This window comes from Echinops telfairi, unplaced genomic scaffold (genome assembly GCF_000313985.2).
Source record: "Echinops telfairi isolate 266 unplaced genomic scaffold, ASM31398v2 ScPeMD7_18;HRSCAF=68, whole genome shotgun sequence".
Taxonomy (NCBI): Eukaryota; Metazoa; Chordata; class Mammalia; order Afrosoricida; family Tenrecidae; genus Echinops; species Echinops telfairi.
The window spans coordinates 69515813-69542507 of NW_022103915.1; the positions used below are offsets into that span (position 1 = coordinate 69515813).

The following is a 26695-nucleotide window of genomic DNA, read 5'->3' on the forward strand; positions in this document are numbered from 1 at the left end:
CACACACACACACACCATTTTGCTGGTATATCAGATCAACAAATACTAATTTTAACTAGTATTTTATTATTTTGCTCAAAAATAATTCTTAAACTTTAAAGGGTAGGAAAACCACATCTGGTTGATGAGATGGCTTCTCTAACCTGCCAAACTTAAAATTATTTTGAGGCAGAATGAAGAAGATACTCTTAAAATAAAATAAAATGAACAGACCATTTCTAAGTAAGGGAACATTCATGAAATACAGATTCTTTAATGAGAAATTCTTTGTACATAATCTGGAATTAGGTATAGTCAGAGTTAAATCCCAACTCCTGGACGTGATTCTTTCTGGTGGCTGGAAGCCAGATTAGAAACCATTTATTTATTTATTTCAATTTTACTTAAAGGAAATGAGAAAATGTCCTATCAATTATATACTGAGAGGGATACAAGACCTGTCAACACCATGCTCGGTTTTGACTGTCAGAAGTCTTACTTGTTGGTTCTTGACATTTCAAAACTCTTTGATGGTTTTAAATGTTCATCATGTTATTTTTCTTGAATTGGCTGGTATTCGTAAATAAAACAAAAAACCTAAACTCTTTGCTATGAAGTCTGTTATGACTCTACATGATCCTATGGGGATATATGTCCCATCGGGTTTCCAGTTCTATACATCTTCACAGAAGCAAACTGCAATATAGGTCCCCCCTGGGGCTGTCGGTGCATTTGAACCATTGGCCTTTCAGTTAGCAGAGTAAGCTTGAACCACCAGCCTTTCAGATGGCAGCTGAGCACTTTAAGACAAAGTTAACAAAGCCCCTTTGTGTTGGCAAATTAAAAAAACAAAATAAAACGAAAACATCCTTTGCCAATAATATTAGTTGCAACTTATAACAACCTTATAGGGCAGAAAGGTGCACCCTGGGGTCTCCAAGGTTAGAAATGTTAACAGAAGCAGAGGCTGCATCTTCCTCCTATGGAGCGCAGGGGGGTTCCAACCAAGGGCCTGGAGATTGGTATTCAAGCATTTAACTACTGTCCCAGCAGGGCTCTCTCTGCTGGATTAGTAAATGCAAAGCAACAATTAAAAAACCAACCAAACTCTCTACCATTGCATCTACCTGATCCATGGGGACCCGATCTTGTTTCTGAGGATGAAATCCCTCAGAGACAGACTGCCAACCTGCTGGCGGGTTTGAGCAGCCCCTTTCAGTTAGCACTCAAGTGCGTAACAACTGAAAGACTGGGGCTCCAGTATCAGTCCCAACCAAACTTACTGGTACCAAGTCGAAGCCAACTCATAGCGACCCTATAGGACAGTATCGAACCACCCCTTGGAGTTTCCAAGAGGGTAACTCTTTTCAAGCGCAGAAAGCTTCATCTCTCTCCTGAGGAGCAGTTGAAAATATCCCCCAAACCTGAAAGAATTTTGAGTGAATGTCATTGACAGACCATGCTTTTAATTCACTTAAAAGAAAAGAAGTATCAAAGTAACAAATAGTGCTCCAGGAACATGTTGAAACACAGTTATCAGGTCCTTCAGTGGTGCTGTGTGTGGGCTATGGAGCTTGAGAGGGCTCACGAGGGAAGGATGAGCCATGGAGCATTAAAAGCTGTAAAGTCCCGGGTCCTCAAAACAACATCGCACCAAGTGCTCTGGCCTCTTTGACCTGTTTCTACGACTAAATTTAGCATTCTCTACCACGTGATCCTTGTTTTTCATCTCTGTATGTCTGAGTCCACAATCGCTTTCTCCTTTCCGTTTTCTAGTCCTCACGCAGGTGCACTCCACAGCAGCCTTGCCACCTACACTGTCTAGCCATTTATTGCTATTACAGCTCTTCCTCATTTCAGTTTTTACCTAAATTCTGTGAACCCTTGGCTTCTTGGGAAACCACGACCATTTGACTTATGGCTGCTGTCTTCCCCAAACTTTTAAGGGCAGCTATAGGGGCTTTCCGTAAGAGGACTTTTGCTGATCCCTCCTGGATCTTAGTAATTATAAAACCATAAAGTATTATTAAAATAAGCCCATCAAGTTCTGACATGCTTCTGATTTCATCGTGTTTACTATTTTTAAAGGTCCTATATTCTCTGTGATTTGGCTCTCATTACAACAGGGTGTTACTAATCTTGCTCTGGAGCAAGAACACTCAAAGTGTTCACCAGACATTTGGAGCCTGCTCTGCAGGCCAGACTATCCATACTCTTGAGAATTGATTTTACTTTAGTGTAAGCAAGGCTGAGCCATAGCATTTTGTTCCCTGCCTTAAATTAAGGGAAAAAAGGACAAATGCTATCATTTTCTAAAAATTCATCTATTTAGGCAATGATTTCAGCAATTCATGGCCTTAATCCTCTAAATCCTTTTAATGTCCTTCTACATAGCCATACTGTATTATACTGGAATCCAGTTATTTGTATAAAATGCCTACACCCTCTAGTTAGTTTATTATCTTAATGTTCATTTATGGAGAAGCTATAGTGATAACCCCGATGAAAAGGCCTGGGATAACCGCCTCCTGAAAGATCCTACAGGACAGTAAGGAAGGCAAACACAGCTAAAGAATTGAAAGGAATGTAATAAGGACTATTAAAAAAACCCACTGCCATCCAGTCCATTCCAAGTCTTAGCGACCCTGTAGGACAGGGAAGAAGTGGTCCTGTGGGTTTCGGAGATTTTCACTCCATATGAGAGTAGAAACCCTTGTCTTTCTCCTGTGAACTACTAGAGCTAACCTTTTCTGAAACATTTGAGTAAGTGGCAGGCACGGAGCCCTTTGACTTTTCAGTCATATTGTAAGACATCATGCCTTCCTATTGCACTAGCTTAAAAAAATTATTTTTTCAATTTCTGAATTAGTGCCTTCTCTCTCCAAGCGAAGAAGATGATATTTCGCATCTCTAAAATCCAGTTTGTGTTCATTTCCTTGAATGGTCCATAAGGAAAACGATCTTATGAGGTAAATATGGAATTACCAAGAGGTTCAGCGGCTTGTATTGTGCCACCACTTGAAGAAAACTGCATCTGTGAGGATGCTGATGTGTAGTTAGGTGGTGTCAGTCAGCTCCAACGCACGGACACCGCCGTACAACACAATGAAGCATCGCCCCGCCCTGTACTGTCCTCACAACTGTTCTTCTTGAGGTCTCCCTTTCTCACTGACCCTCTTTTGTGACCAAGCACCATGTCCTTTACCAGGGACTGGGCTCTCCTGATAACATGCCCAAAGTACATGAGATGAGTTCCCCATCCTAAGGAGCATTCTGCTGTATCTTTTCCAAGACAGATTTGTTTGTTCTTTTGGCAGCCCAGGTTCTTTCTTTTAAAAAAAAAAAATTTTGGTGGTACTTTCAATATTCTTCATCAGCACCATAATTCATCTACTCTTTTTCTTCTTCTTCTTTATTCAATATCCAGCATTCACATGCATATGAGGCAACTTAAAATACCATGGCTTCAGTCAGGCACACCTTAGTCCTCAAAGTAACATCCTTACTTTCCAGCACGTTAAAGAGGTCTGGTACAGCAGTTTTACCCAATGCAATGAATAGTTTGATCTTTTTTTTAAACGAATCATTTTATTGGGGGATCTTACAGCTCCTATAACACTCCATATATCAATTGTATCAAGCATATTTGTACATGTTGCCTCATCATTTCCAAAACATTTTCTACTTGAACCCTTGGTATAAGCTCCTCTTTATCCCTCTCCCTCCCAAATCATTGATCAATTATATATTGCTATTATTATTTTGTATCTTACACTGTCCATGTCTCCCTTCACCCACATTTCTGCTATTTGTCTCTAACCTGTGATGGGTTCCCCCTTTCTCCCCACCCCCCTGCCCTCATGATATCACTATTCCCACTACTGTTCCTGAGGGTTTATCTGTTGTCAATTCCATGTATTGAGAGCTCTTATCCTTACCAATGTGTTTTCTCTGGTCTAGCCAGATTTGTAAGGTAGAACTGGGTCATGGTAGTGGGGATTGGGGAGAAGGAAACATTCATGAACTAGAGGAATGATGTTTCATTGGTGCTATACTGCACCTTTGTTGAATCATCCCTTCCTTATAACCCTTCTGTGGGGGGGGATATCCAATTATCCACAGATGGGCTATCAGTCTCCACTCCAAATCCCCTAGTTTGCATCAATATAGTTGTTTGTTTTGGATATTTTGATACCTGATATTTGATCCCATTGACACCTCATCACACAAGCTGGTGTGCTGCTTCCATGTGGGATTATTTGCTTCCCTGCTGGATGGCTACTTGTTTAACTTCAAGCCTTTAAGACCCAAGATGCTATATTTTTTGACAGCCGGGCACCATCTGCTCTCTTCACCACATTTGCTTATGCACCCATTAAGTCTTCAGTGATCAGGTTGGGAAGGTATCAAAGAGTGTCAGCTATTAGAACAAAGTGCTCTTGTATTAAGGAAGGCCTTAAGTAGAGGCCAAAAGTCCGTCTGCTATCTTAATACTTAACATATAAATATATGTACACTGGCCTCTATCCCTTTCATTATCAATTAGTATATTTACATATATATATGCCTACAGCTATACCTCTATAAATAGCTTTTGTCTCCTACTTCCTCCCTCTATTTCCCCTCACCTTCCTCCTATCCCACTATGATGCTCACCCTCCATTCAGCTCTCAGTAACTCCTCTCGGATACGTTGCACTTGATTAAACCACACCAGACATTATACGCCCTCCTTGCCATCAATTTTAGATCTCTTGGTCCCTTATCCCTGAGTCTGTTGGTTCCTTATTCCCCCTCCCCGGACCCTCCTCTCCCATGTCCTCCCAAACTGCCAGTCCTGTTGTTTTCTCCTTGTGATTGTTTGCCCTGTCTACCTTATATAAGTAGACAAAGGACAAAAGAAAAACAAAACAAAACAACCGATAGTTCCAGTCTGTCCGCTGACTCTTGTTTTTCAATCAAGTCTGATGAGGTGCCATGCCCTGTCCCCCAAGTCAGACGTCTATTTTCAGGATTCCTTGGGGACTTGGCTACTTTGCTCCCCTTGCCACCCTGTTGGACTCGCTTTGTGTTTCACCCACTGTGCATGGGGCAGTGCGGGCACCCTTTGTGCTGTCTCCAGTGCTGTCCCCATAGTGCTATGGGTCAGTAAGGGAATGTTGTGTCTCGTGGTCGGGCCGGCCTTATGGTGCTCTTTGTGCATTGGCTGCTCTGAGCAGGGATGTCATCTCTGGGGCTTGGTGGGCCATGTCTTGACTGCTGCTTCCATGAGCATTGATTGTGGATCCAAGCAAGATGGAATCCCTAACTCCAGCTTGTCTCCATTCATCATGATGTTACCTATTGGTTCCTCATTGTAAAGAGTTTTGCGTTCTTGACATTGAGTTGTAATCCAGACTTAAGGCTGTAGTCTCTGATCTTCAGCAAGTGCTTCACTTTCGAGAGCAAGGTGGTGCCATCTTCATATGGCAGGTTGATAAACCTTCCTCCAACCCTGGTGCCCTGCTTTCCTTAACTTAACTCAGCAGCACCCAAGTAAGGTGAGAGGACACAAAACACACACACACACTTCTTGATTTTAAGCCAGGCGGTATTCCTTGCACAACTGCCACTTGACCCACGCACAGGTTCTGCATGAGCACAATGAAGTGCTCCGGAATTCCGATTCTTCCCGAGGATTTCCAGGTTTTTATGGTCTACATCGATGAATACCTTTCTTAGTCAATAAAACACAAGTAAACATCTTATATGAACATGGACGCCAATAAAATGCCCCACACAATGAAGTGCTGCAAATGGTTAATGAGCTCACCTGAAAATGGTAAGGGTGGACGTTCAAGTCCATCAAAACTATCCCAGAAAAAAAAGGTTTGGGATCTATTTTTGAAAAATGAATCATGGAAAACTCTAGGGAGCACAGTTCTACACCTGGGGCTTCCCTAGGTCAGTCAAGCCAGAGTCCACTCAATGACAGCAGCAGGCAGAATGGAGGTGGGAGCTCAAGCTGGGGCAATACCTGGCGACTGGCAACTCCTACCTAACACTGAGATTCTGGTAGACAACAGAATATGAACTGGACGGCAGAGGTCTTGTTCATTCATCCATGTGATATGTCTGTTTAACATGGTACTCAATCAAAAAACAAAAATTATATTAAACAAAGAGAGGTATGAATTTCTGATACACACACTTACTTGGGCTAGACTGATGACACAGTTTCAAAGTGAAACCAGTCTACTCTCTCTTTGATAAGATTTGAAGTGAGAACTTATAACTCTTTTTAGTAATCTGCTTTAGTCTTTAATCAACATTGTTTAACTATTTCATCACATTACTAACCATACTATTTAAATTTGTTTCTGCAGATGGACTAAGAGAATAAATTATTGGTCACTTATCAGTCTATGATATCTTTCATTTCTCTAAACTCAATAACAGGACTTTAAAAAATGAAAGCTATCAGTACCCTTATTTACTTAATTTGCTCTTCCAAGGACACGCTATTTTATTTGGACATAAGAACTTGAACACTTCCAAGATATTTCTCAATATGTTGCTCTCACTAGCTAACACTATCTATCATGCTATCCCTCTCATGTAAACTTACCCTGCAACCTTTTGAAAGTGATACTAAAGATTATTGCTGGGTATTACTCTAATGTGTCTCCTACTGTTACGACAGATGATTTATTCCCTTGGGCAAACTGGGCAGATTTAGGATAGATTGTTTTTGAAATCTTTTTAATATGAAATGCATGTGCACAGGCCAGGTATCTTATGTGAAAATCCTCTCTATTCTGTGTCCACTGGATCATTCTGGTGCGCTAACTTCTCTGCTCTCTTCTTGAGGTGCCATTATAGTCAACTCATTTAACAGTACGATAATAACTTCCTGTCTTAGAAAATAAACCTTTGAGATTCTTATTAAATTCTCCAGACATCTATATATTAATGTCCACTACACTCAATAAAAGAGCCCTGAGTGGCACAGTGGTCAAGCACATGGCTTTGAATCCATCAGTCCCTCCAGGGGAGAAAGAAGGGGCAGTTGACCTCCATAAAAGCCGACTACCTTAAAGTCGTGGAAAGCCGTGGGGATAGGTCTACCCTAACTGATAGGGTCAGTATGAGTTGGCATCAACTGGAAGGCAATGGTTTTGTTTTGTTTGGGGTTACTTAGTTAAATCAATGACACCCAATAAATCATGACTCGTGTTCAAAAATAACTTACTTTATTCCACAACTCCCACATAGAAGTGAAGAAATATCTAGACTCAAATAGGGGTGCATAGAAGCTGGGAAATTCTGTCCTGCCTGCTTTGTAAATAGTTTGTGACAACTGGTATCTGTGTAAATGGATTTGATTGTTCCCTAGGGGAGGGGTGTGTCAATACTGTTTACAGAGATGTTTCTTCAGAGTGGTTCAGCTAGAAGTGTCTCTAGGGCTCATACTGGGGCTACTCAAAATAGCAACAGCCCAGTTACCTGAGAGCAGAGGGGCAGAAAAGGGAAAGGGATAGTATCATTGGCAAGCATATTCAAACATATTTAAATAAATGGATCTCCTACTCTTAAGATACACATTCTAAGTAGGGGTATTTACATCTAAAGTGAACCATAAGGGAGGGAATTTGTTAATGTGTTGACACTTGCTAACGCAATTGGTTCCTACTATAAGTTGTGACTTTTAGGGGAATGGGGAGAAAGGCTATTATTTCTGCCTTAGAATCTGAGATTTAAGATCAGAAAGTCTCAAGTTTATTGCTTCTTTCTTTTCTCTATTGTCTATCAGCAAAGGATATGAGAACATAACAAATAGTATGACATGCTCTTTTGCTATTAGAGTATAAATTTGATGTGAATATGAAACTTTAAGAATCGCACACATTTAGTGAAGTATCCTTTTTCAATGGTTAAAGAATTTTTCTTAATGATTATGGCAACAAATGTACAAATGTGCTTGACACAATGGATGGACATATGGATTGTGATAAGAGTTGTACGAGCCCCCCAAAAATGATTTTTTTAAAAAGTTTTTCTTAATCATTAGTTTCTGAGAAATGAGAACAATATCAACTGTTGTTCCTAATTCCTCAAACAGCATTAAAGGCAGATTATTTAATACCTATCAACTATTGATAAAAGCTTTCCAGAGAACCCAGTGGTTACCCATTGAGCTGTGATCCCCAAGGTCAGGAGTTCCAAACTACCAACCTCCCTTCAGGGCAAGCATGAGGCTTTTTACTCTTGTAAAGAGTTATGGTCTTAGAAACACAGAGGCAGTTCTACCCTATACTATAAGGCCCCCAATGGGTCAGAATTGACTAGATAGCAGTTGAGTTTGGTTTTTGGTATTGAAGTTTCTACTTACCTACCTATCAACCTACCTGTATCTAATTATCTATGTAGATGTATATTTTATTAAATATTTCTCATTATTTATTTCCTTATATGTGGGGAGGTTAATTTATCATACAGATGTATATTGGATACACTTTTCACCCCAAATATAAAAGAAAAACACATCAGAAACTCTGCTACAGCATACTGGTCCCACCTAATATAAGTATGTACAAAAGAAAATTTTAGACCGACCAGGCAAAACCACAGGGCACTGTTGGGCTTTGAACCCTGACTACAGACAGGGTCTGAGCTGCAGCTCTATTACTTAGCTATTGACCTTTACCGAATACTTAGCTTCTCTTTTCAATTTCTCTATCTGTAGTGTGCATAATAATAAAATGTACTTCAAAAGGTTGTTGAGAGGATAAATTATTTAAATTACATAAATCCCCCAAGACTCAATAAATGATAGCTATTATCAGTTAGATCTGCTTTGCTAAAAAGCTAGTTCCTGTATTCTAATTTCCCCTTCTCATGATCACAAATATCACCATTTTCAGATCATATTCAAACTTTCAATTTAAATCTGTATTTTTAATTATTCTTAAATATTAGAAATAAAATCAATAAAGTAATCTATTATTGTAGGTATTATCTTAGCTCTCCTATTTAATTTTTTTTTAATTTCCTGGATAAATTTATTGGATGATACCTGACCAGTATAGAGCTGTGCTGCCAAAATCAGAACTGCTACCCTAACCAACCAGGATGTTCTTTATCCATTCATTATTTTCTTCCAGGAAATGTTACCAACTTTGTGGACAAAGCCTTCAGACACAATGCAAATGAGATTTGTTTATTAAAGTATCAGATGTCATGGAATGGAAAATTAGTAAAATGCTGTATAATTTAATGAGAAATGAGGAAAAAGGAAAATTTGTTAAGGTTGAGATGTGTAATTATTGTACAATGATTCACACATCCACATCAGATCATAAACCAATAAAATTTTAAAGTAAAGGACGGAATGGATCTTTGAAATTTAGAAACTCTGACATTAAGGAAAAGTCCTGGGGGGGGGGGGATTATATCCTACAGGAAGAAAACGAGAAAACTAATAGCACATTTATGTGTCATATGGCAGAAAATACAAAATTTAAATAGCCTATTTCTGTAACATAATTTGAGCACTCATTATACTGGTACATGTTAATAGATATATAATCAGATCATAGCAAGTAGATTGCAGAGTTTATTCTTTAGAGAATCTAATTTAGGGTCACAGGAAGTTAGGTAACTTTTGAACATTGGCTTAAAAAATCCAGGCGTGTTACTTGGATACTGTTTACTAACTCAAGGACTTTTAAAATTTGCTTTTTCATTTGAAAAGCCCTAAGGGTGTGAGGGTGGGCTGGGGGAAGGGGGAGACCTAAAACTTTAAAGCTTTCAATTTCATTGATATGCATACTTCTTGTCTCCTGGCTTTCAACAAACTTGCAACATTATTTTTGGATATCTCCACATATTGCAAAATAAAGTTATAAGAATTTCTTTAGCTTTGTCTGTTTTTCAATCTCATCACCAAGTTAATCGCCAATGTATCATGGTTACACATACTGTAGAGAGTATACAGATATAATCTCCACAATTTGTGGCCTTTTCTTCTTTGTAAGCTTCCTGCCATATCCATCTTGCTTTTTTTAAAAAAAGAGAGAAAAAGTAGCTAAATTATACCCTTTATTTACTGAAATGAAATTAATCAATTAAAGGAAATTGGCTTTTTTAACAGTCATTTAAAACTATATGAAAAACAAACATTAGAAATGTTTAATACTAAGCACCATTTCTTTAACACTAAACACCAAAACAGTGCCAGGACTGTGTGGGATTCAAAAGATAATATGCCTATCTGCTCTCGGGGGCAGTAATAATGCACTGGGAAACAGACAACATGAGTGACCACTGCACAAAATAAATAAATAAATAAAGGCAAAGTGGATGGCAGAATAGGCACAGGCCTAGTGATATGTTCAATCTTACAAATGAGTAACATTAGCTAAGCTACTTATTAATTTAAAATGTTCATGTAACCACATTGGAAAAGTAATCCAAAAGTGAAATTGGTTATTTAACCCAATGCATAAAAATATAATCATTCCAACATGTAATTGATAAATTTACAATTTTTGAATTTTCTTGCACTTCACTTAGAGCGCGTTTCAGTTTGTACTAGCCACAGTTCAAGTGCGTGCTGGCCACAGGAAGCCAACGGCTACTCCATTGGAAAGCATAAGAACAGGTTCCTATGTAGCTCTAATAAGGTGCCTTGTACGAGGGAGCTTCAAAACGTCTGTGGAAAACAGAGCAAAGAATAACTTACATCTCCCATATAAATTAAGGCAAAGTAAAAAAGATGTGGGCAGGCAGAAGATAGATGTAGCTATAAGATTTTAAATAAATTTTTATTATTATTTTTCTTCTTTTTAAAAAAAATTATTTTATTGGGGGCTCATACAACTCTTATCACAATTCATACACACATCAATTGTGTAAAGCGCATTTGTACATTCATTGCCCTCATCATTCTCAAAACATTTTCTCTCCACTTAAACCCCCAGCATTAGGTCCTCGTTTTTCCCCTCCCTCCCCGCTCCCCCCTCCCTTATGAGCCCTTGATAGTTTATAAATTGGTATTTTGTCATATCTTGCCCTGTCTGACGTCTCCCTTCACCCACTTTTCTGTTGTCCGTCCCCCAGGGAGGAGGTCACATATAGTTCCTTGTAATCGATTCCCTCTTTCCTACCCACTCTCCCTCTACCCTCCCAGTATCGCCACTCACACCATTGGTCCCACAGGGATCATCTGTCCTGGATTCCCTGTATTTCCAGTTCCTGTCTGTACCAGTGTACATCCTCTGGTCTAGCCAGACTTGCAAGGTTGAATTCGAGTCATGGTAGTGGGAGCGGGGAGGAAACATTTAGGAACTAGAGGAAAGTTGTATTTTTCATCATTGTTACATCGCACCCTGACTGGCTCATCTCCTCCCTGAGATCCCTCTGCAAGGGGATCTCCAATGGCCTACAATAAATTTTTAAGAAGCCGCTTGATAGAAAATCACGAAACCTGTCAATGTCCTATAATTTATTCATGTGGATGGTAGTATTAAACATCCCAAGTAGACTACAACCCTTATACTACATATGGTGTTGTAATTAAACATATATGTCCAAAGGAAGTAATGATGTTATTTTATTTTTGATTATGACAATTCAGTGATTTGTGTGCCGTGTTTTAAACGGGCTATGGGCTGAAATTACTGGCATTTTGGTACTAGTTTTTTGTTTTTGTTTTAACTCCTTAAAATGATGCTACTAGATATTTAAAGGTTTGGTTGCCCCATCAACTCTGACATTACTATGAGACTATCAATTATTAGCAAAAAATTCGGATTTCTAAGTAGGAACTATTTAAAGTACTTAGGAATTTGTGACCTTTTATCACAAGGTGTAAGCTTCTAAACCCCAAATACTTCTACCTATGAAGACCTCGGACACAGTATAAAACTGCAATCTCCTAAAATTTAGGCTACTTACTTAACTAACAGACATACTACATAAACTAAGGTTTTATAAAACACATTAGTCCTAGGCATTCCAAATATAATTTAGGCTGAAATGATTGCTAAAACTTCCATCCCCGCCCTGGCCCCCAAAGAGAGTGTTTGGCTAATTATTACATTTTCTGGAGTTGTCTTATAAAAATAATTTACATGAGGCAATTCAAAACATGACTGGAGTAAGTCTTGATGTCTATAATTGTCTTGAATGTCTGACATAGGTTTAATCATTATGTTCTATTTTTTAACTATGAACATTCACCAATTATGAAAATCATTGATGAAAGACAATTTTGTCAGTAACTCTAAAGGGAAAGAAAAAAAAAAACCAGAAGAGATTTTCTTTCTATGCGCCTGTCGTTTTATTTAAGAGCATTTTTAGATTGTGGAAACCCCAAAATAGAAAAATCACCAGTCAGATAGTAAGTGGGAATCACTGACACACAATGTTCGTTCTAATGGATGGATGATTGTGTTTGGTCTTTTGCAACTTTGAAGTATAGGTAAGTCTTGATCACACAAATTAATAAATCCTAAAGCTGGAGTTAACAATAACCATTACACCCAAATTCTACAGCTTAGCCCAGCCAATTTTTCCAAAGGTCAGGTTGTGAACTGGAGAAGATCAGGGAGGTCCACCGCATAGCTTTGTTGCCAGGCATCTCTCCTCTGGATTGTTGCAGGCATTTATTAGTATTCGTCAGCAGACTCAACAAAGCAAACAAGAAATTCAAGCACGAAGAATAAAATGAAATGCTGCTATATAACCCTTTGTCATTCAGCAAATATGGGACTTTTTAGCTACATTGTTCCTAAACCTGGGTTACTACTTTAATTTTTCTCCACAGTGCTGACTGAATGAGTATGCATGTGTGTTAAACACAGAGCCCCTAACAACTGCAGGACTGCCATTTAATCTGCTGGTAGATGGACCATTTCCTGTGGGAACCCAGCTATGATTGCCAGATCCACCAAATAAATCTCAGATTAAGATTCCAAATGAAACCTGCCTTTGGCAGATAAAAAATGTCAAGATGGATATAAACAGTAAAATTGTAAATTATCTAAGTGTTGCATGACAAACCAATGTTCAGCTTTTTGTTGTTGTTGTTGTTGACATGTGCCCAGATATCAAAACTATATGAGGCATTCATCAAATGTCACACTTTCATAATATTGGAAGCATCATTAAAACTGTTTGACTAAGGACCTCAAAGTGTTTAAGCAGTAGCTCAAAAGTATATTTGTGCAAAGTAGAAGAATAAATTTACATATCCGTAGTAGCTCATAAGGGGTGGGTAAATATTCTGTTTATCTCTCATTGTAATTCAGGTTACTTTAAATACAAGGTTTTAGGAAATCATTATACTGTATATGTCATCATTACATAACTTTCTATGCAAATTATGTGTGTTTTATTCAAATTGACCATTTGTTTCTCCAAAGGAAGGAAAAGGAAACAAATGACAAAGGCAGTGGCTTCCATTTCACTTCTCAACTGTGACTACTCCGCTAGGCCCCACTATTCGGTGACACGGACAGCATCCCAGCCCTTGTAGAGCCAGCAGTTCGAACTTGAAAAAACATAGTATTAAATATTGCAGGCCAAAAAAAGGAGCATATTGGATTGTTTGCTTTGTTAATGTGCTCACTTCAATGAACTTGGGAAAGGCGCCCAGAGTCTGAAAAAAGGGAAAGGTAACCCAGCGCCGTATAACAAGAACATCGGAGACCAAGGGGCCTCTGCAGCCTGCGGACACAGGGCATTCTCGGGAGACCAAGGACCGCTTCCTCGTGAGCGATTCGGGCTTTGTCTTTACCCATCTTACCTGGACTCATGCCACCTTTTCTTGGTCTTGGCTTTCTACTGGCTGCTTATAAAACAAAGGGGATGGAAGTTCCTGAAATGAACTACCAGATCTGCGGAACTGTAATTTTTACTTTTTAAATTTTGAAGTCTTCAAAATAATTGAGTAAAAGTGACTTCCCATTGTGGAGTTAAGACCTTCAAAAAGGTGAAAACCTTCTATCCTACTTGAAATAGGAATTCTTTCAAGATCATTTCCACTTACATTAATCTGTAAAAAGGATAGAGCATACTCCTTCCAAACCTTAGGATTTATACACAAGCTATATACCCTGTATCGCCTCACTATATATATCCTTTCGGTTCAGAGAACTAATGCTAAATAAATCCTAACTTACTCACCTGTTAATGTGAAAAATTGGAAAGTGTGTGTTGGGAGGAAGGACATTAAAGAAGGAAATAACAAACTCTTATCTGTAATTTTGACCATATTTAGAAACAAATAATATTTAAATTGATTGCCATCTTAATTTTTGAGTGCATCAAATTACCTTAGCTACAGCCTAAGGTATTACAGAATGTAAAATAAATCTAATTGTTACTTTTAACATAATGAACTATCTGCAAAAATTTACATAATCAGTTTCTATTTAATTTTATTAGTTCTAACTCAATCAGTCCTAATTCTTCACCTGTTAGCACACTTATGCTCAGATATCAAAAGATTTTGAGAGAAAAAACTGGAGCCAATCTAAAATTAAAAATGAGACTTCAAGAGAATTATTTTTCACCCTACATATTACCACTATAATGTGACCATGTGGTAAGGATGGTCTGTATCATCTAAAGCTGTTGAATGAAAAATTCAACTACTACAGATTTAGTACAGAAAGTACAAAGTTCATGCAAAATATATAATTTTCCTTCTCAGAAAAAATGCCTTTAAAGGCACAAAGTCACACTAGTTCTATTCTACAAATGGCCGGCCAACTAAGCGTCTTCTCAGGTTAATGCTAAACACCACTGCATACTGATTCAGCTCTCCAAAATCACAAATACTAATGTACAGTCAGAACTTCATGGTAATCATAATATAAGGAATAAATATAGCCACTATGGAGATCAAACCGTCATCTTAATTATGATAAACGTAATTCTCTATTGAAGGTGCAACATTAAGACTTGTGTTGTAGACGTGTGTTCAAGGAAGTATTCTGGTATAAAAAGGCCATAAACATAAATTAATGAAGATATTTCTCAGAGCGTTCTGAATCTCACAGATGGGAGTGTTTAAATCAAAAGAGTTTAAATTTTAAGTGTTTTTCAATTTCAGAAAGATAATTTCATATTTTCATGGCCAAAAATAAATTTGATAGGGCTTATATTTAAAAGTAGAGCTAGTTTATCATTTTTAAACCAACAAAAAAAGAGTTACAAGTTCTATAAAGAAAGGATCAATATCAATGGTACAGAAACAGAGAAAGAGGTTCTATAAAAATAGTTATTTCCATTTTTCCATGCTGATTTCACTTATGAATTATCATTTTATAAAATGAAGGGTCAAAGGCATAGTAAGAATTAAGCAGCCTGGGCAGATTTAAAACATTTTAAATTTATGTTTCAAATAGAAAAAAAGGCTCTTATCATTTTACAAACTTGTAAACATTTTTTTTAAATTCTGTTTCTCTATGAAGGCTAACAGTAATACTCGTTCATATCAACCTTAAAAAATGAAAAGAGCAAGAATCCATTTTTTAGCCATAAATGTATTTTGAAAAACAGAATTTTTTATCAGTCATTCTTTAGGTTAGCCTAGCTTCTAGAAATAAACCAATTCTTATTGGCCAGCTGCCAGTGGCCCAGATATTCGAGTTGGTCATGTGAGCCACTCCCTCAAATATTCTAGTTGGTCATGTGAGAAGGTACTAGCACTCCATTAAGCTGGATCCTATAGAGATAAAGGGTAAATCGATTCATACGTCAGACACATTCTTTCTCAATCTCTCTGTGAATATGCAAAATAACAAATGCACTCCCCACCCACGCCAGCAAAAACAAGAAGACACAGAGACCACGTGGTGACGCCATTGCTCTAAAATTCTAATTCAGACTAAATCAGATTTTATCCTCACTACATATGTAATTGATGCCATATTAAAAATTAAAAAACCCAAATTCACTGCCATTGAGTAGATTCCCATTCATAGTGACTCACATGACAGAGTAGGTCTGCCCTAGATGGTCCCCAAGGCTATAAATCTTTTAAGGAAACAGACTGGGACTAGCTGATGAATCCCAATGGCCAACGTTTGGGTTAGCAGCAATGCATGTAACCAATGTGCCACCAAACATACTAAGGCAAATGATATCACTTTGAAAAACAAAATTTCAAGAATAAAATTTCTAATGATATCCTCAATAGTATATTGGAAAGAACAGCCCTTTGATGGCACTAATAAAAATTATTCCACTTACTGTTATTTTTAATACTTTTGAAACTGTTCTTAAAGTCACCATAATTGAGTGAATGATCCATGACAATAATCAGCACTATTTATTTAGGCCTGTAAATTATGAAAACTTTTTTTTAATCATTTTATCAGGGCTCATACAGTTCATCACAATATATAGATCAATAGTGTAAAGCACACCTATACATTTGTTGCCCTCATCATTCCCAAAATTCGCTTTCCTCTTGGGTTCCCGGAATCAGTTCATTTTCCTTTTTTCCCCTTCTCCTTCCTCCCCAGAAAACTTTTTCTTTGTAAACATCTCTGAAACCCATTATTAGCATATCAGCAAAAATAATGACTATGGTAATATTAACTCCCTCTTAAATATATTCATTTCTTGCTTCAGACCTTGTACTACGGCCTTTACACACACCATCAAAATAGTCTTAAAGGAATTACCTCTTTATTTCCTATATAAGAAAACCCAGGCTTATGAAAGTTAAGAGACTTGTACCCAAGGACAGGTAAAAAGTGGAAGATTAAAGATTTAGAAACCAGGTCTATCTTGCTCCAAAACTTGTGTTCTTTCTACCATAACATTTTATTTCAACTATTAAATTCTTTTATTTGTTTTTTCAGTCAAACTTACCTTGTGCTTTAAAATACAGTCAATGAGCTACTAAAATAAAAAAGATCTGTTTAGGAAAATAAGTCATTACTAATCACTAATTATTAAAGACAAATTTTAAAATCTTATCATTTCATTCAAAGAATTAGTTAACTTTCTACTTTCAGACTTTGAATTTCTAAAATTACATTGCCTAGAGAATTGTTTTCCTACGGGCTACCTTAAGCCAACATAAATGCTCATTGTAAGCAATTTGCTATTTCCTTCCACCTTAAATAAACGTTTATGAAAATGACACAAGATTCAACAACCATATTTTAGTTGTCATGATAAAAGCATTTAAAAGTATCAGATGTTGTTTCCCTACAGTGTTTCTGAAGATGTCCATTCATCTACAATAGTGGCAAACCATGCAATATATATAATTCAATTACAGAGTAACAGATGGACAGAAGGTAACCATAAAAACAATGTGTACTTTGTGAAAAGAAAACTGTATGAACCAGAAGCAGCAGCAATAAAACAAGGTTCACAGAGGCACACAGGTTCAAAAATAACGAGAAAAGAAATAGCATTCTGGCTCAATGAGCAACTGACAATCTACTTACTGTTTGCTAGGTCTGCATACGTTTTGTCTTGTAGAAAAAAACAAGACATATGGCCACAAAAGATCACTGTAATTCTAATATAAATCTTTTTAAAATTATACTCAGCAAGATAATATTTTACAAATATTTGCTAGTCTCAACAAAAAAGTTTTTACCACATACGGATTCTACGAACATAAGCAATTCTAGAAACGGTTTTCCTCTCAAATTTCAGATGAGTACATTGACTCTTGATTGAAAATTATGTTCTCTTTTTACACTTAAAGGAAAATTAGCTTAAAGTGTATATTACCTATCTAAATATAGATAACAAGTAAATGAAAAGAACTACTCTGTGTATAAAACAAATACTAATAAACGTAATAATTTCCTGAAATAGTAAAGGAAAAAAGTTGAAGTGACGCATAAAACTGAAGTCTGTCTACATCTTTTTCAAGTCACTGTTGGCATTTTTACCCTTTAATTGGTTAAAAATACATATTTAAAAGACAGTAGACTTCACGTTGAATTTTGGTGGGTAGGAACAATAACCTTTTTTAACCTTTCTTAGGGAACACTGACCCCTAAAGGTTTAGACTTAAATAAGTTTCAGTCTCCGAAATTGAGCTGGTGTCTGAGCCTCCTTTTCATCCATTTCACTTTTAGAATGTACATTTATCATGAACATGTTTGTCCATAAGTGATGAGTGAACTACTTCTATGGAATGGTTGTAGACTACAAAACAATCATACCGGGTTTCAAGCTTAATAAAAACCAACAAAGTTTAATGTAAAGCAGATTAGGAACTTCTAACCCTCCAAAACAATTGCTGGCATCGGAGTCTTTTTCTGAGTTGGTGCTGCTGTTAGGTACCACGGGTGGTTCTGACCGACAGCGACTACACTTACAGCAGAGCAACTATTGCCGGTCAGTGTCAGCCGCACAATCCAGCTCGTTGAGCAGACGCTACAAAAGACTATGCAATCACATCACAACTCATCCTTCCCAAGGGTTGATTGTACATCAGTATAAACTCTTTTGATTAGAGTAATTCTATTTTTTCCCTAACAAAACAGGTTAAAAAAAAATTTTTTAAACAGAACCTTTTCACTTAAGGGCAAAGCATAACTGACTTCTTAACGGGCCAGAAGTTGTTACTGATTCTCGCTCGGCAACCCACACTTCTCACCAGACGCTGCTTCTCCTGACCTACAATTGCACTCACTGAGGCTGTTGGCCTTTTGACAGGAACCTGCATGAACACAGTGGATCTGCTTTTCACTCAGTGACCTATCAACCTCAACTTTACTATGTCTAAATTATCTGCAAAAAAGAAAAAAAGGAAGAAAAAGATAAATAGTTGTATATGTTACACTATATCTAGCTCACCAGCTCTTTGGCTGAAAATATTTCATGTTTTATAATAAAATAAAGTACAGAATGGCCTCTTCAGCATGCCTAATGATGAAACTTGTAAGACAACCCAAAGCCATAGCTCCACAATAGGAATTTCTGATTAGCCCAATTCATTTTTTAAGCTTAAACAATTTCAAATAAAATATGTTTATTTATTATATTTAATTTAAATGTAAATATTTTCCAGAACAGACTCAGAACATTAGCATAAAACATAGTATATGTTTTCAGATAAACACGAACATATTATCAAAGAGATGATGTGTTATAGCACATTAGGTATCACAAAACTCAAAAGGCATTACCTTTACTTTTTAAATTCTTTCTTAATAGCATTGTTGCTTCGTTTGTTTTGTTTCAAACAGACCCTTGAATAAAGGAATGTCTTACTCCTACTTTCCATATGAAAATGTCCCTGAAAAAATACAAACTTTGTGACTGATATTTTCAGTCACCCTAAGGGGGGGGGGGGTGTGCCTCCTGCAAACTATCCATGGGCTTCTAGACCTTCAAGTCTACAGCCTTCCTCTCTACAAGTGTCCGATGACATCAGGGTCCCGCTTCCTTGACATTCTTCCTGGTTATTCAAGATGCGTGAAAACTATTTCCCACACGGTCTCTAAACCCTTATTGAAAACAGTTCCTGGGGTACCTTGGAGATCTTCTTGTCTCCCATTTGGATAAACAAGTGGCTTTTAGAACAAATGAATGGATGCAGCACAGGTTATTTCAAGAAAAGGGGGCATCATGATTAGATTCCTCTTTATCAACTGAATAAAAATACGGTGAACTCTTCAAAAAAAGAAGAATGTTGGCTAGTTTTCTGGAATAAATGAATAAAAATAGTTACAACAAACTAATTTTCAGCTTCATGCCAATATATCCTTATCAAAAATTTGAATACAAATATAATTAAGTATCTCTGAAAACTGTTACCTGTGTATTAAAAACTTTAATGACCTTACTCAGGTACTATTTATTATTGCTTTATATAAATTCAGTTACCAGGATTCTAAAGTCTACAGAAAGTAGCCCAGAGTCATGTATGAGAAAAGAAAGGTTGTTAATAGTAGGCAAAAACAGGAAGAAAATTCAAAAATTTAGAAGCCTCCCCCTAAAAAACCAAAGTCAAGGGAAGAATGTTCAGAAAGCCTGCGTCTCTCTGCACCTCAAAAGGAAGTGCAGTTATTAACTTACTTAGTACAATGGTTACAGAATAGTCTCCCCAAATGGTCTCTGAGAAGGTAGAATGTGATTATCCACACCCAACAAGGAGCCCATTGAGAAGCAGAGTCACAAGAGGAAGGGGATGCCAACAGTAAGTTTTAGTAAGAATCCAATTTTTTGAAATGAGATTTAAAAGAAATAAATCTAAAACCTTCTTTCCTTTCCTTCCTTCCTCTTCTCTTATCTCTTTTTGAGCTTACAATTCTAGGATAATCAAGATTCTGAATAATTCCCCCAAATCACAGGTTTACAACAATTTACTATAATAGTCTCTTTAAAACCTATTTTTGATTTTACTCTCTCACCCCTGCCCCATCTCTTGATCTATTGCATATGCTAGGTCAGCAGGTTGGTCTGTCTCTCTCTCTCTCTCTCTCTCTGCCTCTCTCAGAATGTCTCTCCGTCTGACTCTTGCAGATGGTTCCTGTCCTCCACCATGTTCCTGCCTCTCCGGCTGAGTCACTGCCCACGCAGTTTTGTGTGTCTCCTTTTGTCCTTGGGTGGTTCTTTCCACATCCGTGTCTCTGCTTACAGTCTCTGAGTGTCTCTCTCCAGGCGTACATTTCTGCTGACATCTGTCTCAATGTGCATAGCGCTGGCAATGTCTCTCATTTCATGAGTGTCTCTGCGAGCGCACCTCTTTGATGGCCTGTCTCTGTGACAGTATGTGTCTCCATCAGTAGAGTGAGTGAGTATGTGTGTGTGTGTGTGTATGGGGGGTGGAGGTGATCTGTGTTTCTTTTGCTCTGTATCCATGCATATGTCTGTCCGTGTCGCTTGCTCTCTGTATCTTTCCCTCTGCCGTCTAGGTGTGTCTAGCTGTCTGCAACTCTTCGTATGAGGGAGGGGGCTTTAAAGTGTTCATGGGGAACGGAATTGAAAGAAAATGGAATGTAGCCACAACCTGTCGAAGCCCCTTCATGTGTCTTTCTCTGACGCCTTTCTGTCTTTCTTACTCTGGTACCCTCTCTTTCTCTGCCTGCGTCTTCTTATATCTTTCCTCTCTTTCCTAGTGGAGTCCCTTATCTCTGTGTTTCCATACACATCTCTTTCTATCTGTGTTTAATTCTCTCTCGCACGTGGTCACCTGTGCCTGTTTCTCTCAGGGTGTCTCTCTCTGCGTCTCTTCCTCATGTCATGTCTCTCTCTCTCTGTCTCCCCTACTCTGGGGTCTCTCTCTCTCTCTCTCTCTGAGTCTTGCCTGTGCGTTGGTTCTGGGTTTGGCTCATTGTGTGCGTCTCCCTCCTTCCTGAGTCTCCTTCTCTGTGCCTCCCTCCCCATCTGGTTTCCTTCTCTGAGCATCCCTCTGTGAGTGCCACCCTCCCCACCCCCACCCCCACCCACTCATGCTCAGTCTCCTTTCTGGCTCTTTGTGCAGATCTGTGAGTTTCTTTCTCCCTGCCTGTTCATCTCTCCCCTTCTTCCTCTCTCAACGTCTCTTTAACTGTGTAGCGTGCTCCTTCCCCATGCGGTCTCTTTAGCATATGGTCTCTTGTGGGCGTCTCTTTCATTGTGTCTGTGTGTCTGAATGTGTACATGTCTGCCTCTATCTAATATGCCGGTTAGAACAAACATACTTCTTTCAATGACTTGAACTAACTCAACACCCCAGGTTTGGTATTAATACCTTAACAGTTCTTACCTTTTGACCAGTTCTCCATTTGTACTTCTGTTCTTGTTTGATCTGGCAACGTCTCTGGGTTTTGCTCCAAGATTTGAAGCTAAAATAAAGCCAACTCTGGATAAATAAACTTAAAACAATATACCAGAACACACCTAAACTTTACCTTTGTGTAACAGAGAATTCACAAGACAAATGGCTTTCTAAAACATCTCTGGTGGGAAAATTAACTGCATATTTCAACAGGTGAAATTAAATATTTTTCTCTAAAGAGCTTCTTTTCTTCACATTTACATTGTAGACACTAGAGGTTTGGAAACTATAGGTTAAACTTCCAAACAGCCTTATTCTTTTCATTAGAAAACCATTTAGTGGATGTATCAAGTCTTCTCCAACTATAAATGCAGGTATTTGATGAAAAAATTAAGTTTTATTATTTTTGCTAAGAATTTTATTTTTAACATTTCAAGTGAAGTACATCTGGGAGTTTACTATGTATACTTTTACATTAAACATTTTATTCTTCTGAAATTAATTTAAGAATGTTGTTCTCATTTAAAAAATAAAGACCATCATTGATTTGTAGAATAGTTGGCATTTCTAGCTGGCATTTGTTTTCATATTACATACAATAAAAATGATACAGGCTTCTTAGAATAAAATTAGATTTACCTCAGAGCTAGAACCTTGTGTTCGTTAAAAAGTCCTCAAATAAAGCTGTAGTAAGCTTCGTCTTCTCCAATTCTCTCTAAATATGGTGATTTGGAGCTGGCAATCTTTTTCCAAGTTCCTCATTTACCTTTGGATTAACTGAAAATATAGGAAGTTATTAATATCCAAGAAATATGTTCCAGTCAATGAAGCCATTTCCCTACATATTGCCCCAAAAGGTTAATAATAATTGCAGTCTTTTAATAAGAGATTCATATAGCAAGACATGTAGAAAATGCAATCTTTAATAACCTCTGGAGTATTTTAAAACATGTCTTACAGGCCTTAATGTGCCTAGTAATATACTATTTAAAACCATAATTTTATCCCTCTGCAATATACAGTCACTCTTCCTCATCATTTACCCAGCTAATGAATGCCAGCAATTAGTAAAATGTAATCCCATTGCACAATCATTTTAATGCTTTTAGCACTCAGAAAAGTAAACATGAAATTAATACTGCTCAAGCCATATCAGATCCTAGTTGGAAGCAAGCAATTATAGTTCAGCTCCTCAGGTGTAATTAAATGATTGGAATGATTTAGTTCCATAAATGCAAGTTAATTCATAAGCAAGCAACAAATATACTGGGAGTAATTACAAGAAACACTGACAGGCTAAGCAGGGCAAATTCTTTTAGGAGCCTGACATAGTAAAATGCTGCCCTCTTCTGGGCCTAAAAGTGAATATCTCAGAGTGCAACGCACGCACGCACGTGCACACACACACACACACACACACACACCAATATATCATGAAGATTTTATTTTCTCTGCTAGATATATAAACACTATGGTTATTTCTAGATAACTGGGTAATTCGTGTTTCTGGTAATAAAGCCCAAGTGTAGCACACACGTCCTAGGTCTTCAGCATATCACTCACAATTATAACCTGACGGACAGACTGCGCGTGGAATTTCTAGTGCCCATCTGGGCTGCCTGATCAATGTCTGTGTTCTCTCATTCGTAAGGCTTAACTAGACTGTCATAGATTCATAAACTAGGTTTTTAAAAGTAACACATTTTCCAAAGAAAAATGATCTCTGAAAAAAAATTAAACAGAAAACACAGTACTATTACGGCTTTGCATATTAGTCTAAGGTGGTTTCCAAGAACTTAAACAATGAAAAAACTGTGACATGACTGTTATTATAAACATTTTTAAACCTAAAGTTTAACCAGCACTAAACAAAATGTAATGCACTCTGCTTTCACATAAGCTAGCCCCATCTTTTTACTTTCTTAGACTGAAATTACGTTTACTTTATTCAAGTGGTTCTTAACTAAACTTTCCACAATAAACTTTGAAACATTAATTTATTTTATTTTTAAGTTATACTATAAGTGCAATCCACAAGTCCATGTTAAAAATGAATGCTTTTGTAGCAGTACCTTCCCTCTGCCTTTCTGCATAATTGAACATAATTCCTAATAAAACATTGCCAACTGCACAACAAATGTTTAATTTTCCTAGACACGCAAATGGTACTTGCAAGGATAGTGTTTAACACAACTAAATTTTGGAGGGGGAGAGAAATTGAATTAATGCCTTTCTAATTTGCTTTCAAATGCATTAAACAAGCAGATTTCAAAGCGTATCCTATGTAAACTATAAAAATAAATCAAAATATTAAAAAGTCCTGCCACTAACTTTGAAATGTACAGCACATTTTCTTTGCCCTTTGATGGCACTGTCTTATTTTTCAATTCATATCTTGTACACTGTAAGTTAATTGCTTTTGGAAAGTACTTATTATTCATGTAAAAATTAATGTGCCAATGTGTTTAAATCCTCTTAAATGACCATTCATGCATCTTTCGTCTTTAAGTACCAATGAAATCTGTCAAAAGACATCAATGGAAAATGGTCTTAAAGAAAGTTCTAACAGAGATTTTTTTTTTCTGCTAACACAAGATTTTTATATTCACCAACTTTACTTAAATTCCATTAATTTTTTAAGCTACTTTTAATAAATTCACCAAGTAAAATTTTTAGGCCCCATAGTCTGTCATTTGTGTTCCAGCTGACATTATGAATATTAATAACAGTGTTATCCTGATTAAATAGGCTTCATATGAAATCCCTGTGGATCCTATAGCTCAGACGTCTCATTTTTCCAACTCTTTATGAATTTGGATTCAGACATTAATCTGGAAAAATCTTGAAAAACAGATTTAATGGAGCATTTGCATATTCCTAAGCAAAAATGAGATGTTATAATGATTTAAACAATTAAGTTATATATCCACATTTTGTAATATGAATACAAGATTTCTGTAAACATGCAATCTATTTCACACCTCTTTCTTTTTTAAGACAAAGAACTGAGACTAATGAAATACTAAGTCCTGCCTCACATCCACCCTAAAGAGTAGCTATCAAAAACTTGTTTTCAACCTAAAGTTACATATTCACATTAAAACTAGTGAAATGGTCTTATGGCTCACAAGTATTCAGCTAAATTGGATTTCTTCATTAAAAGAAGCTAATGTATTGTATCACAAACAAATTGAAAGTTACTTTCTTTACCATTATAAATCCACACCAGTGCGCACATGCAAACTCAATTTCCAACTACAACTTATTTGTTGATAATTGTGTTAGGGACAAAGAACGCAGCTGAGTCGGGAAGGGGAATAAAAGAAAGCAAAAGGACAATAATGAACGGAACAAAGCATACTAGTACCTTGTCAATGATTTTTAACACAGACTCCTAAAATCATTGTTCGAGTCATGCTTAATTCTCAAAGGAAGTGTTTCAAAGAACCCAAAGCTCACTACCATCAAGCCAATTCCAAATTATAGGGGCCCTACAGGGTAGAGCAGAACTGCTCCCTGGGGTTCCGGGGCTTTAAATCCTTTAGGGAGCAGAAAGCCTCATCTTTCTCCAAATGGCAGATGGAGACTCCAAAATGCTGACCTTGTAGTTGGCAGCTCAACACACAGCCAACTAGACCATCAGGGCTCCTGTCATTAAATAGGAGAAAGGAGTAAGAAATAATAATTAAGGAACGTGCGTAATTCCCCTATCCGCCAAACTTTCTGACATTCAGCCCATCAAAAACTGTAGACTGAACAAATTTAAACAAATATCCATCCCTCTTATCAAATGTGGCTCTCCTTGTTTACTCAGCACTAAAAGACTTCATGAAACAGTATTTGTTCTTTGATCAGTCTAAAATTTTTAATCTGTAAGAAATGAATAATAATAATTCTGAGTTATTCTTTAAAGACAAATTTTTGTAGAGCATTTTTTAAAAGCCAGAGCTCATTTCCCAATGTAACAGAATCTTGGATTTTCAAAAAAGTTTTCAACGGGAGATGCTCTTGTCAACGTTCTCCACAAACGTCCCATTTTAGCAAAGGTTTTTGGTGAACTTTGGTTGATGCTTTTTTTTCTCCCACAACTCCTTAATCACAAATGTAGATATTTCATTCAATATCGTGAAACTAGAAAAACATTTATAATACTACATTTAATCAACTATATAAGTCTATGGGGAGCCTTTGTTGTTATGAATTGGATTGCGATCCCCAAGGTCAACGGTTCGAAACCACCATCCACTCCAAATGAGAACGATGGGGCTTTCTATTCCCATACAGATTTACAGTCTCAGAAACTCAATGGGATGGAACTGCCATGTCCTAGAGGGTCACTATGAGTTGGTCTCCTGTCAATGGCTGTGAGTGCACGAGGGGGTACCCAACACACACCCACACACACACACGCACACACACACACACTCACCACAAATGGAAAAAAGCTCCACTGGCAGAGCTCTCATAGTGCACATATTTTCCCACTAGGCAAACATCAAGTGATTCACTCTGAGTAAGTGCACCCAGTGGTGTCACCTGAGAAGGTTCTCTATGCTCACGGTGAATTTTTCTAGTAAAAGCAGTTTTGCTCAAACCACATTTTCTTGTGTTGGCTGCTTGAAGAGAACAGAACGCGGCTGTGAAATCTTGTTTGCTTCTCAGGAAAAATGCCGCAGAAACTACTGTGAACACGGCTTACAAGGACAGCGTTATGGGAACGACTCAAGTGTTCAAGTGGCTTTCTTGCTTCAAGAAAGGTGAAATGTCGATTGATGACAAGCCTCGTTCTGGATGTCTGTCATTATCCCAAATGGATGAAAGTGTCAACTCAATGTACATTTGGAGATCGTTCCACCAGGTCAGACTGTTAATCAAGCTTTCTATTTAGAGGTTCTCAAAAACAGCATAAAAGTGTGCAAGAAAAAAGCCCACATGGAAGAAGCACACCAGCCTATGCAACCACGAGGTGTCAAAGGGATCAGGT

General features: G+C 37.4%; 1 protein-coding gene across 3 annotated transcripts in view; it reads right to left on the reverse strand.

The window, feature by feature from the left end:
- The window catches only part of MIPOL1 (mirror-image polydactyly 1), a 391526-nt gene that overhangs the window by 304378 nt on the left and 60453 nt on the right, over positions 1–26695 (reverse strand). For all 3 annotated transcript variants that reach the window (XM_045288123.1, XM_045288121.1, XM_045288122.1), the window contains exons 2-3: positions 22351–22488; positions 21700–21778 (exon numbers count right to left, since the gene is read on the reverse strand). In XM_045288123.1, the coding sequence (XP_045144058.1) occupies positions 21700–21718 (19 nt within the window). In that variant the 5' untranslated portion in view covers positions 21719–21778; positions 22351–22488. The remainder of the gene's footprint in view (positions 1–21699; positions 21779–22350; positions 22489–26695) is intronic.